The sequence below is a fragment of the Oncorhynchus tshawytscha genome, linkage group LG04, assembly GCF_018296145.1.
Source record: "Oncorhynchus tshawytscha isolate Ot180627B linkage group LG04, Otsh_v2.0, whole genome shotgun sequence".
NCBI lineage: Eukaryota > Metazoa > Chordata > Actinopteri > Salmoniformes > Salmonidae > Oncorhynchus > Oncorhynchus tshawytscha.
The window spans coordinates 6,352,939-6,368,612 of NC_056432.1; the positions used below are offsets into that span (position 1 = coordinate 6,352,939).

General features: G+C 42.3%; 1 protein-coding gene across 1 annotated transcript in view; it reads right to left on the minus strand.

Moving 5' to 3' along the window:
* Nucleotides 1-15,674, minus strand: part of mrpl1 (mitochondrial ribosomal protein L1) — a 17,371-nt gene continuing 1,697 nt past the window's right edge. The window contains exons 2-9 of the mRNA XM_042320250.1: nucleotides 12,336-12,444; nucleotides 10,084-10,351; nucleotides 6,649-6,732; nucleotides 5,968-6,039; nucleotides 5,646-5,757; nucleotides 4,652-4,749; nucleotides 2,037-2,118; nucleotides 1-186 (exon numbers count right to left, since the gene is read on the minus strand). Coding sequence (XP_042176184.1) covers nucleotides 86-186; nucleotides 2,037-2,118; nucleotides 4,652-4,749; nucleotides 5,646-5,757; nucleotides 5,968-6,039; nucleotides 6,649-6,732; nucleotides 10,084-10,351; nucleotides 12,336-12,444 — 926 coding nt within the window. The 3' untranslated portion in view covers nucleotides 1-85. The remainder of the gene's footprint in view (nucleotides 187-2,036; nucleotides 2,119-4,651; nucleotides 4,750-5,645; nucleotides 5,758-5,967; nucleotides 6,040-6,648; nucleotides 6,733-10,083; nucleotides 10,352-12,335; nucleotides 12,445-15,674) is intronic.

The window sequence follows — 15,674 nt, forward strand, 5'->3', positions numbered from 1 at the left end:
TAAACCATAATAATCATCATATTTTATTCAATACAATATACACAGTCAGTAAAACATCAAATCACAAGGAACACTTCAAGCATCCTTATTCGTTGGGGTTTTGGGTTTTCTGTACGAGTTCTTCACTCTTAAAGAGCAAGGCTTCACTTGACTGACTACTGACGATCGCTCGCTCTACGAAATGTCCTGCGGAGGCAAAGGGAAGAGAGAAGGGGTGTCAGATATAGCTCGGCACGGTGCCTAGGTCTAGTCTATTGGTAGTGCTGCCGTCCCTGATCCACATACGCCCCGGAGCAGAGGGGGATCCTTCCCCTTTCCTGTCCTGTCCCTCTAACCACTCTTAAAAATGTTCCTTCATTTCATAATAATAAAAATACTAAGTAGGGAATTCCTTGTAGATGTACCTATAGACAGCTGTACTAGTCTTCTGGGTTCTAAGTAGGGAATTCCATGTAGATGTACCTATAGACAGCTGTACTAGTCTTCTGGGTTCTAAGTAGGGAATTCCATGTAGATGTACCTATAGACAGCTGTACTAGTCTTCTGGGTTCTAAGTAGGGAATTCCATGTAGATGTACCTATAGACAGCTGTACTAGTCTTCTGGGTTCTAAGTAGGGAATTCCATGTAGATGTATCTATAGACAGCTGTACTAGTCTTCTGGGTTATAAGTAGGGAATTCCATGTAGATGTACCTATAGACAGCTGTTCTAGTCTTCTGGGTTCTAAGTAGGGATTTACATCATGGATATATCAGTGGAGACCACCTCTTCCTGGTCAGTAGGAAACACCATATTACATTGTTTAATGGATATATCAGTGGAGAACACCTCTTTCAGGGCAATAGGAAACACCACATTTCTCTATATACTCAGCCAGGGAAAGGGAGAATGTCTAAACCAATTTAGGATGGTTAATTTTATAACTTGAGATATAGCTGAATTTATCTATGATCTTCAATGCGTTTGGGAGCGATTGAGATACAGAAAAATATAATCTATGTATAACGAGATGACGTGATTAGCAGATTTTAGGGAAATTGGTGTTTCTGTCGATTCACAAATTACCTGGGAAAGGAGTTCAATGGATTTTAAAAATAGCAAAGGAGAAATCGGATCGCCTTGTCTGCTGCTTCTAGTGATGCTGAACGGAGCAGATCATTGCCTGTTAGAACTATGGTTGATGGATTGGCATATAGGATTTTAATCATATGAATGAAATTTGAGCCAATTCCATAGGTTCAGACCGGTTGTTTTTATTTCTATACCTACCTCTTGTTCACCTAATACATATTTTTGCACTATTGGTTAGAGCCTATCAGTAAGCATTTCACTGTGAGGTCTACTACACCTGTTGTATTCAGCATTTCACTGTAAGGTCTACTATACCTGTTGTATTCAGCATTTCACTGTGAGGTCTACTACACCTGTTGTATTCAGCATTTCACTGTAAGGTCTACTACACCTGTTGTATTCAGCATTTCACTGTAAGGTCTACTACACCTGTTGTATTCAGCATTTCACTGTAAGGTCTACTACACCTGTTGTATTCAGCATTTCACTGAAAGGTCTACTACACCTGTTGTATTCAGCATTTCACTGTAAGGTCTACTACACCTGTTGTATTCAGCATTTCACTGTAAGGTCTACTACACCTGTTGTATTCAGCATTTCACTGTAAGGTCTACTACACCTGTTGTATTCAGCATTTCACTGTGAGGTCTACACCTGCTGTATTCAGCATTTTACTGTAAGGTCTACTACACCTGTTGTATTCAGCATTTCACTGTGAGGTCTACTACACCTGTTGTATTCAGCATTTCACTGTAAGGTCTACTACACCTGTTGTATTCAGCATTTCACTGTAAGGTCTACTACACCTGTTGTATTCAGCATTTCACTGTAAGGTCTACTACACCTGTTGTATTCAGCATTTCACTGAAAGGTCTACACCGGTTGTATTCGGTGCACGTGACAAATAAACTTTGATTTGAGGTTTGTCAAATCAAATGAATTCATCATCATGGTAGGTACATACCGAAGCTAGCCGGCCGGTGGGAGCAGACATCCTCGACGACAGTCTGCATGTTGGCTATAAGCTGTTCCTTGGGCATGTCCAGCTGTGGGGAGGAAAAATGTTAAGCAGTTTTTATTTTTTCTGTTAAAAAGTAGACTCAGCGAAATGACATTGCCACGAGTAGCATCGTATCCATTGCCATTAGCGAGATAATGTGATTCGTACTGAATACAAGGTAAACCAGTGGATTCTTCACACAACACACAGGGATGGACTGGCTCTGACTGCATGTAACTATTTTACCCAGGAGCCACTGCGGCCCCTCACGAGTTCTGATTTCTTTTATGGAACCTTAACCCGATCAAAGTTAGCCAACCCTGCACAAAAACATCCTCTACCATTTCAAGCTTTAAAATAACAACCATACTACACAAAAGCAAGACCATCAGGCTTGACTGAGTGAGTCGTTTTCTAGTAGTAGTTCTGGTACCAGCCTTTACTTCTTTGACTGAGTGAGTCGTTTTCTAGTAGTAGTTCTGGTACCAGCCTTTACTTCTTTGACTGAGTGAGTCGTTTTCTAGTAGTAGTTCTGGTACCAGTCTTTACTTCTTTGACTGAGTGAGTCGTTTTCTAGTAGTAGTTCTGGTACCAGCCTTTACTTCTTTGACTGAGTGAGTCATTTTCTAGTAGTAGTTCTGGTACCAGCCTTTACTTCTTTGACTGAGTGAGTCGTTTTCTTGTAGTAGTTCTGGTACCAGCCTTTACTTCTTTGACTGAGTGAGCCGTTTTCTAGTAGTAGTTCTGGTACCAGTCTTTATTTCCTTAAACCTTTATTTTATAAATACGTAATTGAGATGTATTTTAAATTGTTATAATAAAAAAAATTTTTGTCAACATAACAGTGTAAAAGATGGTGACGCTACTGTAATACACATTTACAACAGGCCTATATCCAAAAATACATTCAGCCCACTGAGATATGTACACACACACAAGCACACAACCAGTCAAAGTTTGGACACACCTACTCAATCCAGGGTTTTTAGTTATTTCTACTATTTTCTACATTGTAGAATAATAGTGAAGATATTAAAACTATGAAATAACACATATAGAATCATGTAGTAACCAAAAAAAGGGTGGCAACTTTGAAGAAACTAAAATATATTTTGATTTGTTTGACACATGATTCCATGTGTTGTTATTCTACAATTCTACAATTCTACAAAAATAGTATAAAATTAAATTAAACTTGAATGAGTCGGTGTCCAAACTTTTGGCTGGTACTTTAAATATATACATATACACAATTTGAATAGCAGGACACCGTAAAGTCCACTATCCCTCTGAAGAGTATGATGATGGAAGCACCTCCTCTATGAGTGAGGCTGTTTGAGAAGGTTTGAATCCTAAGAAACCTGCCTTACACATTGTTGGAATTACAATAGACCAACATAGCTACTGTAGTAGGTCAAGGCTGTGTACTGGGACACCTTGGTAGAGCATTGTGGTGCTCATGTGAATTTCCTTTCTTTTTCGCCAATAGCTACTTTTCTTACTGAGGAGTTGGCAACACTGCTCCCAACACCTTCATACTTACCGTTCCTACTCTAGTGATGACAGCGTTCCTTCAGACTTACCGTTCCTACTCTAGTGATGACAGCGTTCCTTCAGACTTACCGTTCCTACTCTAGTGATGACAGCGTTCCTTCAGACTTACCGTTCCTACTCTAGTGATGACAGCGTTCCTTCAGACTTACCGTTCCTACTCTAGTGATGACAGCGTTCCTTCAGACTTACCGTTCCTACTCTAGTGATGACAGCGTCCTTCAGACTTACCGTTCCTACTCTAGTGATGACAGCGTCCTTCAGACTTACCGTTCCTACTCTAGTGATGACAGCGTTCCTTCAGACTTACCGTTCCTACTCTAGTGATGACAGCGTTCCTTCAGACTTACCGTTCCTACTCTAGTGATGACAGCGTTCCTTCAGACTTACCGTTCCTACTCTAGTGATGACAGCGTTCCTTCAGACTTACCGTTCCTACTATAGTGATGACAGCGTTCCTTCAAACTTACCGTTCCTACTCTAGTGATGACAGCGTTCCTTCAGACTTACCGTTCCTACTCTAGTGATGACAGCGTTCCTTCAGACTTACCGTTCCTACTATAGTGATGACAGCGTTCCTTCAGACTTACCGTTCCTACTCTAGTGATGACAGCGTTCCTTCAGACTTACCGTTCCTACTCTAGTGATGACAGCGTTCCTTCAGACTTACCGTTCCTACTCTAGTGATGACAGCGTTCCTTCAGACTTACCGTTCCTACTCTAGTGATGACAGCGTTCCTTCAGACTTACCGTTCCTACTCTAGTGATGACAGCGTTCCTTCAGACTTACCGTTCCTACTCTAGTGATGACAGCGTCCTTCAGACTTACCGTTCCTACTCTAGTGATGACAGCGTTCCTTCAGACTTACCGTTCCTACTCTAGTGATGACAGCGTCCTTCAGACTTACCGTTCCTACTCTAGTGATGACAGCGTTCCTTCAGACTTACCGTTCCTACTCTAGTGATGACAGCGTTCCTTCAGACTTACCGTTCCTACTATAGTGATGACAGCGTTCCTTCAGACTTACCGTTCCTACTCTAGTGATGACAGCGTCCTTCTCCACTGCATACTCATGGCCAGTCTTGAACAACTCTAGCATCTTGGGAATGTCGACTCCAACCGACCCTGAAACAGTGAGACAGAGAGACAGAGACAGAGAGAGACAGAGACAGAGAGACAGAGACAGAGAGAGACAGCGAGACAGAGAGAGACAGCGAGACAGAGAGAGACAGAGACAGAGAGAGCGAGAGACAGAGAGAGCGAGAGACAGAGAGAGACAGCGAGAGACAGAGAGAGCGAGAGACAGAGAGAGCGAGAGACAGAGAGAGCGAGAGACAGAGAGAGACAGCGAGACAGAGAGAGCGAGAGACAGAGACAGAGAGAGCGAGAGACAGAGAGAGACAGCGAGACAGAGAGAGACAGAGACAGAGAGAGCGAGAGACAGAGAGAGCGGGAGAGACAGACAGAGAAAGACAGACAGAGAGAGAAATATGGTTGTCATGTACTCCTAACTTCTACCTCTCTGAGCCTGGTTCCTCTCAAGTAAAGCTGGGGGGCTTAAAAACAGAAAATACCGACCACTTACCGCAGGCATTTTGTTGACAGCGTTCATTAGGATAAGTACGTTAGCCTATTCTAGAGAAACGCCACGTTTCAAATTAAATACATTTTTGCTAACATGAATGATATTTAAGGATGGCTACAACCATCAAACTAGCAGTGGTTCATAGGATAATAAAATAACCGTGGAACAAATGAATGTTAGAAACTAAAATGTATCATTGAAATCGCATCAATTCAAGCAATTTGTTACAGTATGGATTTTTGTTAATATTTCCCCTACGTTTCTTTCTTCCAGGGAATTGCTTTGCCACTGTGCTTCTGATTGCTCTTTGGGGGATCTAAGGCGGGTTACTGTAAAGAACATTCGTAAAGAGGACTATATACGCAAATACAATTTGATTGATTGGTTGGTTGGTTGGTTGATTGGTTGGTTGGTTGGTTACTGGAGTGTGACCTACCTCTCTTGTTCTTCGGGAACTTCTTGCGCAGTTTGTTCTTCAGCGGCAGTAGTTTGGAGATCATGTCTGGGACCGCTACGTAGAAATCTGCATCCACTTCATCATCTAAGATCTACAATCATTAAGGACAACGGGTTGAGACATTAACTAAAACTATTGTGTGTGTAGGGGGTGGGGGGGGTGGCAGAGAGAGAGAGACACACAGAGACAGAGAGACACAAAGACACACAGAGACAGAGACACAAAGACACAAAGAGACAGAGAGACAGACAGAGACACAGAGAGAGAGAGAGAGAGAGACACAGAGACTTGTGAAACTCACTTTCTGCACAAGGTCGGCCCCTCCCACAAACGCAGCTCCGTTCTCCTGGGCTACTTTAACTTGATCAGGATTCTGTACAGAAATAGACATAATAGACACGGTGTCATTTATTTACACAGTAACATCGTATGAGTACAATGCATGGGACTATCCTGACATGGAGGGGGGGTCTATGAAGGTAACTCCCAATCACAGTTGATTCGTGATGTGCCCAGGATACAGCTGCTGTAAACGGCACCGAGGGGTGCAAGTGTCATGGAACAAAGTGTGTTTATTTTAACTAAGAATTCACCACCTGCCGAGTATAATAAATGATAGAGATATAATATGTAATTTAGCAGAGGCTTACAGTACAGTGACTGCATACATGTTTCGTTTGCACAATGCGGGAATTGAACCCACGACCTTGATGTTGCTAGCGATACTTTCTTACTGTGGCACACAGAGGAGCCACATGCTAGTTGACATACAGATCGTGTTTTTCCATACACCACCGCCAGCTCAACGAAAAATAATTACAATAGAATGACGGATTAAAATATATTTTTTAAATGACTTTAGGAGGAACTCAGCAATGTCCGTCAAGGAAGACACAGTAGATTTATCAATTTAATATGTATTTAGTTAGGACGAAAGGGAGATGATCAAGTATAAACAGTAGTTGATAGTCAGATAATCTACCTCTGTGAAAACCGCAACTTTGTTGACTTCTGTCTTGAACGGATGAGGCAAATGAACCGTGCTGACAAAGGGATCCACTTTTTTCTGGAAGAGAAGATTCAAACCACAGGTAAATACTGTACGTCTTTGTTCTGATTCAAACCAAGCAGGTAAATACTGTACATCTTTGTGCTGCTGTGAACTCAAAGCCAACATTTAAAAAAAACAATATGTGCATAACAGATGAAGAAATCTGGATTTGACTAAACAATATTTACCTTCCTAGACATAGGTCACCATGACAACACAAAGTGTACTTCCCAAACGGCACACCAGCCAGTACACAGTGCACTACTTTTGAACAGAGTCTTTAGGGCCCTGGTAAAAGTAGTGCACTATATAGGGAACAGGGTGCCATAGGGCCCTGGTGAAAGTAGTGCACTATATAGGGAACAGAGTGACATAGGGCCCTGGTGAAAGTAGTGCACTATATAGGGAACAGGGTGACATAGGGCCCTGGTGAAAGTAGTGCACTATATAGGGAAGAGGGTGACATAGGGCTCTGGTGAAAGTAGTGCACTATATAGGGAACATGGTTGCATTTGAGACACAACCCAACCTCTTCTTTAAATCAACTATTAAAATCTTTCCTCCATGTCAAAATGTTTTCTCAGTTTCGGGTGCTCTGAATGTATTCTGCATTTCAATCTATGATTGTTACACACGACTTTTGTATTAATGATACAGTACTGTGAGGAAGTACGTTCACCCCCTAAAAAGTTGTGTATTTTATTTTATTTTTTTTACATATTTTGGACATTAGGATAAGTGATCTTCATTTCAACACTGACAGATAAAGGTACCCTAATACAACAAATAACACTCAAATTATATTTGCAACCATTTATTTAACAAAATTCTACAGAAATGTCCTTGTGCAGAAAAAAATAAGTACAACCCACTTCAATAGCTTGTGTTGCCCCAGAAATCCCTTCAATAGCTTGTGTTGCCCCAGAAATCCCTTCAATAGCTTGTGTTGCCCCAGAAATCACTTCAATAGCTTGTGTTGCCCCAGAAATCACTTCAATAGCTTGTGTTGCCCCAGAAATCACTTCAATAGCTTGTGTTGCCCCAGAAATCACTTCAATAGCTTGTGTTGCCCCAGAAATCACTTCAATAGCTTGTGCCCCAGAAATGCCTTCAATAGCAGTTGCCCCAGAAATCACTTCAATAGCTTGTGTTGCCCCAGAAATCACTTCAATAGCTTGTGTTGCCCCAGAAATCACTTCAATAGCTTGTGTTGCCCCAGAAATCACTTCAATAGCTTGTGTTGCCCCAGAAATCACTTCAATAGCTTGTGTTGCCCCAGAAATCACTTCAATAGCTTGTGTTGCCCCAGAAATCACTTCAATAGCTTGTGTTGCCCCAGAAATCACTTCAATAGCTTGTGTTGCCCCAGAAATCACTTCAATAGCTTGTGTTGCCCCAGAAATCACTTCCCTAGAAATCACTTCAATAGCTTGTGTTGCCCCAGAAATCACTTCAATAGCTTGTGTTGCCCCAGGAATCACTTCAATAGCTTGTGTTGCCCCAGAATCACTTCAATAGCTTGTGTTGCCCCAGAAATCACTTCAATAGCTTGTGTTGCCCCAGAAATCACTTCAATAGCTTGTGTTGCCCCTAGAAATCACTTCAATAGCTTGTGTTGCCCCTAGAAATCACTTCAATAGCTTGTGTTGCCCCTAGAAATCACTTCAATAGCTTGTGTTGCCCCTAGAAATCACTTCAATAGCTTGTGTTGCCCCTAGAAATCACTTCAATAGCTTGTGTTGCCCCTAGAAATCACTTCAATAGCTTGTGTTGCCCCAGAAATCACTTCAATAGCTTGTGTTGCCCCTAGAAATCACTTCAATAGCTTGTGTTGCCCCAGAAATCACTTCAATAGCTTGTGTTGCCCCAGAAATCACTTCAATAGCTTGTGTTGCCCCAGAAATCACTTCAATAGCTTGTGTTGCCCCAGAAATCACTTCAATAGCTTGTGTTGCCCCAGAAATCACTTCAATAGCTTGTGTTGCCCCTAGAAATCACTTCAATAGCTTGTGTTGCCCCAAAATCACTTCAATAGCTTGTGTTGCCCCAGAAATCACTTCAATAGCTTGTGTTGCCCCAGGAATCACTTCAATAGCTTGTGTTGCCCCAGAAATCACTTCAATAGCTTGTGTTGCCCCAGAAATCACTTCAATAGCTTGTGTTGCCCCAGAAATCACTTCAATAGCTTGTGTTGCCCCAGAAATCACTTCAATAGCTTGTGTGTTGCCCCAGAAATCACTTCAATATAGAAATCACTTCAATAGCTTGTGTTGCCCCTAGAAATCACTTCAATAGCTTGTGTTGCCCCTAGAAATCACTTCAATAGCTTGTGTTGCCCCTAGAAATCACTTCAATAGCTTGTGTTGCCCCAGAAATCACTTCAATGCCCCAGAAAGCTTGTGTTGCCCCAGAAATCACTTCAATAGCTTGTGTGCCCCAGAAATCACTTCCCCCAGAAATCACTTCAATAGCTTGTGTTGCCCCTAGAAATCACTTCAATAGCTTGTGTTGCCCCAGAAATCACTTCAATAGCTTGTGTTGCCCCAGAAATCACTTCAATAGCTTGTGTTGCCCCAGAAATCACTTCAATAGCTTGTGTTGCCCCAGAAATCACTTCAAAAAATCACTTCAATAGCTTGTGTTGCCCCTAGAAATCACTTCAATAGCTTGTGTTGCCCCAGAAATCACTTCAATAGCTTGTGTTGCCCCAGGAATCACTTCAATAGCTTGTGTTGCCCCAGAAATCACTTCATGTAGGCGTTTCTTGTGACTATCAGTCGACTGGGAGGAGTTTTTGTTCACTCTTGCATGTCTCCCTCAGCTTTTCTACAGGATCAACACCTGGGCTTTGACTCCATAACCCTCCATTTCTACAGGATCAACACCTGGGCTTTGACTCCATAACACTCCATTTCTACAGGATCAACACCTGGGCTTTGACTCCATAACCCTACATTTCTACAAGTGGTACTCTCTGAACGTTCAGACAGACACAGCATTGGCCAAACTCTCTCTTTCTATATGAATCTGGTTTCATCGTTCCCTGCAGGCATCAGCTCTGCCATAACCACAGCTAGACTGGAGTTCAGAAGACAAAACAAATTCAGAAGACAAAACAAGCGAGAGGAATTCCTTGAAGATATTCAACACCCCTTGTTAGGACAATAAGTTTTATTTTATTTTTGAAGCAAACTTCACCAGTATCCTACCACGGGTTGATGAATATCTTCACATCTTCAGTCTTGATCTGCTACACTGTTCACGAACAGTTGCTTAAAAAGCGAGGTAGTGACAGCATTTCTTTTCTCCGAAGATAAGAACTAAAAAATAATATTTAAAAATCTGTTCTATTTTGCCCATCTGTACCTTTTTCTCCAGCTTCATGTCCAACTTGAGGTTGATATAAACAGGCTGGTCCATAGTTGTGTAGTCCAGCGTCTGGAAACTCTTCAGCATGTCCACGGCCACCGCGGCCTCGTACACCGGCTTGGGGTAGAACCTGGTCACGTACACGTCATCCACCGGCGCCCACGCCGTCAGCCCGTACGGTTTGTGACGACCTGTGTTGTCTATAGGCTTCCGCTCTCTCTTCTCTTCTTTCTCTTTCTCATCTTTTTTGTCTTTTTTAAATGTCCTGTAGAGAGAAAAATATGTTTGTTATTTCAAATGTCCCGTAGAGAGAGAAATATTTTTGTGTTATTTCAATGTCCTGTAGAGAGAAAAATATGTTTTTATTAAATATGTTAATTTTGGTATATTGTGTGATGAATTATAATGTTTTATACATGTTTTATTATTCTGTTTGAATTGTAATGTACAGTCGTGGCCAAACGTTTTGAGAATGACACAAATATACATTTTCACAGAGTCTGCTGCTCAGTTTGTATGATGGCAATTTGCATATAGTCCAGAATGTTATGAAGAGTGATCAGATGAATTGCAAATAATTGCAAAGTCCCTCTTTTCCATGCAAATGAATTGAATCCCCCAAAAAACATTTCAACTGCATTTCAGCACTGCCACAAAAGGACCAGCTGACATCATGTCAGTGATTCTCTCGTTAACACAGGTGTGAGTGTTGACGAGGACAAGGCTGGAGATCACTGTCATGCTGATTGAGTTCGAATAACAGACTGGAAGCTTCTAAGGGAGGGTGGTGCTTGGAATCATTGTTCTTCCTCTGTCAACCATGGTTACCTGCAAGGAAACACGTGCCGTCATCATTGCTTTGCACAAAAAGGGCTTCACAGGCAAGGATATTACTGCCAGTAAGATTGCACCTAAATCAACCATTTATCGGATCATCAAGAACTTCAAGGAGAGCGGTTCAATTGTTGTGAAGAAGGCTTCAGGGAGCCCAAGAAAGTCCAGCAAGCGCCAGGACCGTCTCCTAAAGTTGATTCAGCTGCGGGATCGGGGCACCACCAATACAGAGCTTGCTCAGGAATGGCAGCAGGCAGGTGAGTGCGCATCTGCACGCACAGTGAGGCGAAGACTTTTGGAAGATGGCCTGGTGTCAAGAAGGGCAGCAAAGAAGCCACTTCTCTCCAGGAAAAACATCAGGAATATTCTGCAAAAGGTACAGGAATTGGACTGCTGAGGACTGGGGTAAAGTCATTTTCTCTGATGAATCCCCTTTCCGATAGTTTGGGGCATCCGGAAAAAAGCTTGCCCGGAGAAGACAAGGTGAGCGCTACCATCAGTCCTGTGTCATGCCAACATTAAAGCATCCTGAGACCATTCATGTGTGGGGTTGCTTCTCAGCCAAGGGAGTGGGCTCACTCACAATTTTGCTTAAGAACACAGCCATGAATAAAGAATGGTACCAACACATCCTCCGAGAGCAACTTCTCCCAACCATCCAGGAACAGTTTGGTGACGAACAATGCCTTTTCTAGCATGATGGAGCACCTTGCCATAAGGCAAACGTGATAACTAAGTGGCTCGGGGAACAAAACATCGATATTTTGGGTCAATGTCCAGGAAACTCCCCAGACCTTAATCCAATTAAGAACTTGTGGTCAATCCTCAAGAGGTTGCTGGACAAACAAAACCCCACAAATTCTGACAAACTCCAAGCATTGATTATGCAAGAATGGGCTGCCATCAGTCAGGATGTGGCCCAAAATGTAATTGACAGCATGCCAGGGCAGATTGCAGAGGTCTTGAAAAAGAAGGGTCAACACTGCAAATATTGACTCTTTGCATCAACTTCATGAAATTGTCAATAAAAGCCTTTGACACTTATGAAATGCTTGTAATTATACTTCAGTATCCATAGTAACATCTGACAAAAATATCTAAAGACACTGAGGGAGCAAACTTTGTGGAAATAAATATTTGTGTCATTCTCAAAAAATGTTGTACACGACTGTATAAAGGGCGCTCTTGTAAAAATAGATGTTTCATCTCAATGGACTCCCTGTAGAGATTAAATATGTTTGTGTTTATTTTGTCTGATGGGTGAATAATAATGCCTAAGATAAATGCCTTCCTGTGTGTAAATGCTCATTCAGCAAACGACACGTTTTATGTTCCATCTGACTCTGTGAACAGAGAACATTCCATGTGTGTGTGTGTGTGTGTGTGTGTGTGTGTGTGTGTGTTAAATGACTTACTTCGCGGCAGCATAGGTCCTAACAGGAAGATGTCTGAGTGCAACCGGAGAAACACTCTTATATGTTGGACCACCAGCCACCAGGAGATGTCTTTGGCCTCCTGCTAAAACTAAGAGAAAACCAACCGCATAGCAAGTCAGCTTGATCATCACCACGAAATACATTTTCCAGAGGTGTAAAGTAACTAAGTTAAAATACTTTGAAGAACCACTTCGAGCTGGAATCCTTAATGGTGAATCAACCACATTAAATTTACGATATTACAACAAAGAAGTTAACGCAAACAACAAACAGTTTTATTTCTCCCTCAGACATCCAAGCATGCACGATAAGAGAGCACAATATGTACAGTAATGTCCCCCCCTGATCTGGGGGACTCACTAAACAGAGAACATCCCCCCCTAAACAGAGAACATCCCTGGTCATCTGGGGGACTGGGGGACTCACTAAACAGAGAACATCCCTGGTCATCTCTACTAGCCTCTGATCTACTAGCCTCTGAGGGCTCACTAAACAGAGAACATCCCTGGTCATCTACTGCCTCTGATCTGGAGGACTCACTAAACAGAGAACATCCCTGGTCATCCCTACTACCTGATCTGGAGGACTCACTAAACAGAGAACATCCCTGGTCATCTCTACTAGCCTCTGATCTGGAAGACTCACTAAACAGAGAACATCCCTGGTCATCTACTGCCTCTGATCTGGAGGACTCACTAAACAGAGAACATCCCTGGTCATCTCTACTAGCCTCTGATCTGGAGGACTCACTAAACAGAGAACATCCCTGGTCATCTACTGCCTCTGATCTGGAAGACTCACTAAACAGAGAACATCCCTGGTCATCTACTGCCTCTGATCTGGAGGACTCACTAAACACAAATAATTTGTTGAAAATGTTTAAGTACGCCCCTGGCTATCCGCTAATAAAAAGAAAAGCATACCATCTGGTTTGTTTAAAATAAGGAATTTTAAAATGATTTATACTTTTGATACTTAAGGACATTTAAAACCAAATACTTTTACTCTAGTAGTATTTCACTGTGTGACTTTCACTTGAGGGTAAATCCATTTCAAGTCAATAACTTTGACAGCACCTCTTATGGTTTGAAGGAAACCTTGCATTCATATAGTGCATTGGGAAAGTATTCAGACCCCTGTACTTTTTCCACATTTTGTTACGTTACAGCCTTATTCTAAAGTTGATCAAATCGTTTTAACTCTCAATCTACATACAATACCCAATAATGACAAAGCAAAAACAAGGTTTTGACATTTTTGCAAATGCATTAAAAATACTAAACTGAAATACAACATTTACATAAGTACTTTATTCAGTCATTTGTTCATGCAGCGATTACAGCATCAAGTCTTCTTGGGTATGATGTTAGAAGCTTGGCACACATGTATTTGGGGAGTTTCTCGCATTCTTCTCTGCAGATGCTCTCAAGCTCTGTCAGGATGGGTGGGGAGCGTCGCTGCACAGCTATTTTCAGGTCTCTCCAAGGATGTTCAATCGGGTTAAAGTCCGGGTTCTGGCTGGGCCACTCAAGGACATTGAGACTTGTCCTGAAGCCACTCCTGCGTTGTCTTGGCTGTGTGCTCTCTCTGTACTTTTCTCCGTTCATCTTTCCCTCGATCCCGATTTGTCTCCCAGTCCCTGAGGCTGAAAAACATCCCCACAGCATGATGATGCTGCCACCACCATGCTTCACAGTAGGGAAGGTGTCAGGTGTCCCCCAGATGTGACGCATGGCATTCAGGCAAAAGAGTTCAATCTTGGTTTCATCAGACCAGAGAATCTTGTTTGTCAAAGTCCTTTAGGTGCCTTTTGTCCTTCTGGAAGGTTCTCCTCCCATCTCCACAGAGGAACTCTGGAGCTCTGTCAGAGTGACCATCGGGTTCTTGTTCACCTCCCTGACCAAGAAACTTCTCCCCCTATTGCTCAGTTTGGCCAGGCGGCCAGCTCTAGGAAGAGTTTTGGTGGTTCCAAACTTCTTCCATTAAGAATGGAGGAGGCCACGGTGTTCTTGGGGGCTTTCGATGTTGCAGAAATTCTCTCTCGGACCTCTACGGACAATTCCTTCGACCTCATGACTTGGTTTTTGATCTAACATGCACTGTCAACTAGATGTCGACCGATTATGATTTTTCAACGCCAACACCGATTATTGGAGGACCAAAAAAAGGCGATATCGATTAATCGGACGGTTTTTATTTATCTATTTATAATAATGACAATTACAACAATACTGAATGAACACTTATTTTAACTTAATAAAATCTATTTAGCCTCAAATAAATAATGTAACATGTTCAATTTGGTTTAAATAATGCAAAAACAAAGTGTTGGAGAAGAAAGTAAAAGTGCAATATGTGCCATGTAAGAAAGCTAACGTTTCAGTTCCTTGCTCAGAACATGAGAACATATGAAAGCTGATGGTTCCTTTTAACACGAGTCTTCAATATTCCCAGGTAAGAAGTTTTAGTTTGTAGTTATTATAGGAATTATAGGACTATTTCTCTATATTCGATCTGTATTTCATATACCTTTGACTATTGGATGTTCTTAAGTATTAAGTATTGCCAGTGTAACAGTATAGCTTACCAGGCAAGTCAGTTAAGAACAAATTCTTATTTTCAACGACGGCCTAGGAACAGTGGGTTAACTGCCTGTTCAGGGGCAGAACGACAGATTTGTACCTTGTCAGCTCAGGGGTTTGAACTTGCAACCTTCCGGTTACAAGTCCAATGCTCTAACCACTAGGCTACCCTGCCGCTTGACTTTTTTTGTGGAAAAAAGTCACACTGCCCCGAGCTGGAGATATCAGGTCAGTTACCGTCCCTGGTCAGCTGGAGATATCAGGTCAGTTACCTTCCCTAGTCATCAGTCAGCTGGAGATATCAGGTCAGTTACCTTCCCTAGTCATCAGTCAGCTGGAGATATCAGGTCAGTTACCTTCCCTGGTCAGCAGTCAGCTGGAGATATCAGGTCTGTTACCTTCCCTGGTCAGCAGTCAGCTGGAGATATCAGGTCTGTTACCTTCCCTGGTCAGCAGTCAGCTGGAGATATCAGGTTAGTTACCTTCCCTGGTCAGTTAGTTGGAGATATCAGGTCAGTTACCTTCCCTGGTCAGCTGGAGATACCAGGTCAGTTACCTTCCCTAGTCAGCTGGAGATATCAGGTCTTACCTTCCCTGGTCAGCAGTCAGCTGGAGATATCAGGTCAGTTACCTTCCCTGGTCAGCTGGAGATATCAGGTCAGTTACCTTCCCTAGTCAGCTGGAGATATCAGGTCAGTTACCTTCCCTGGTCAGCTGGAGATATCAGGTCAGTTAC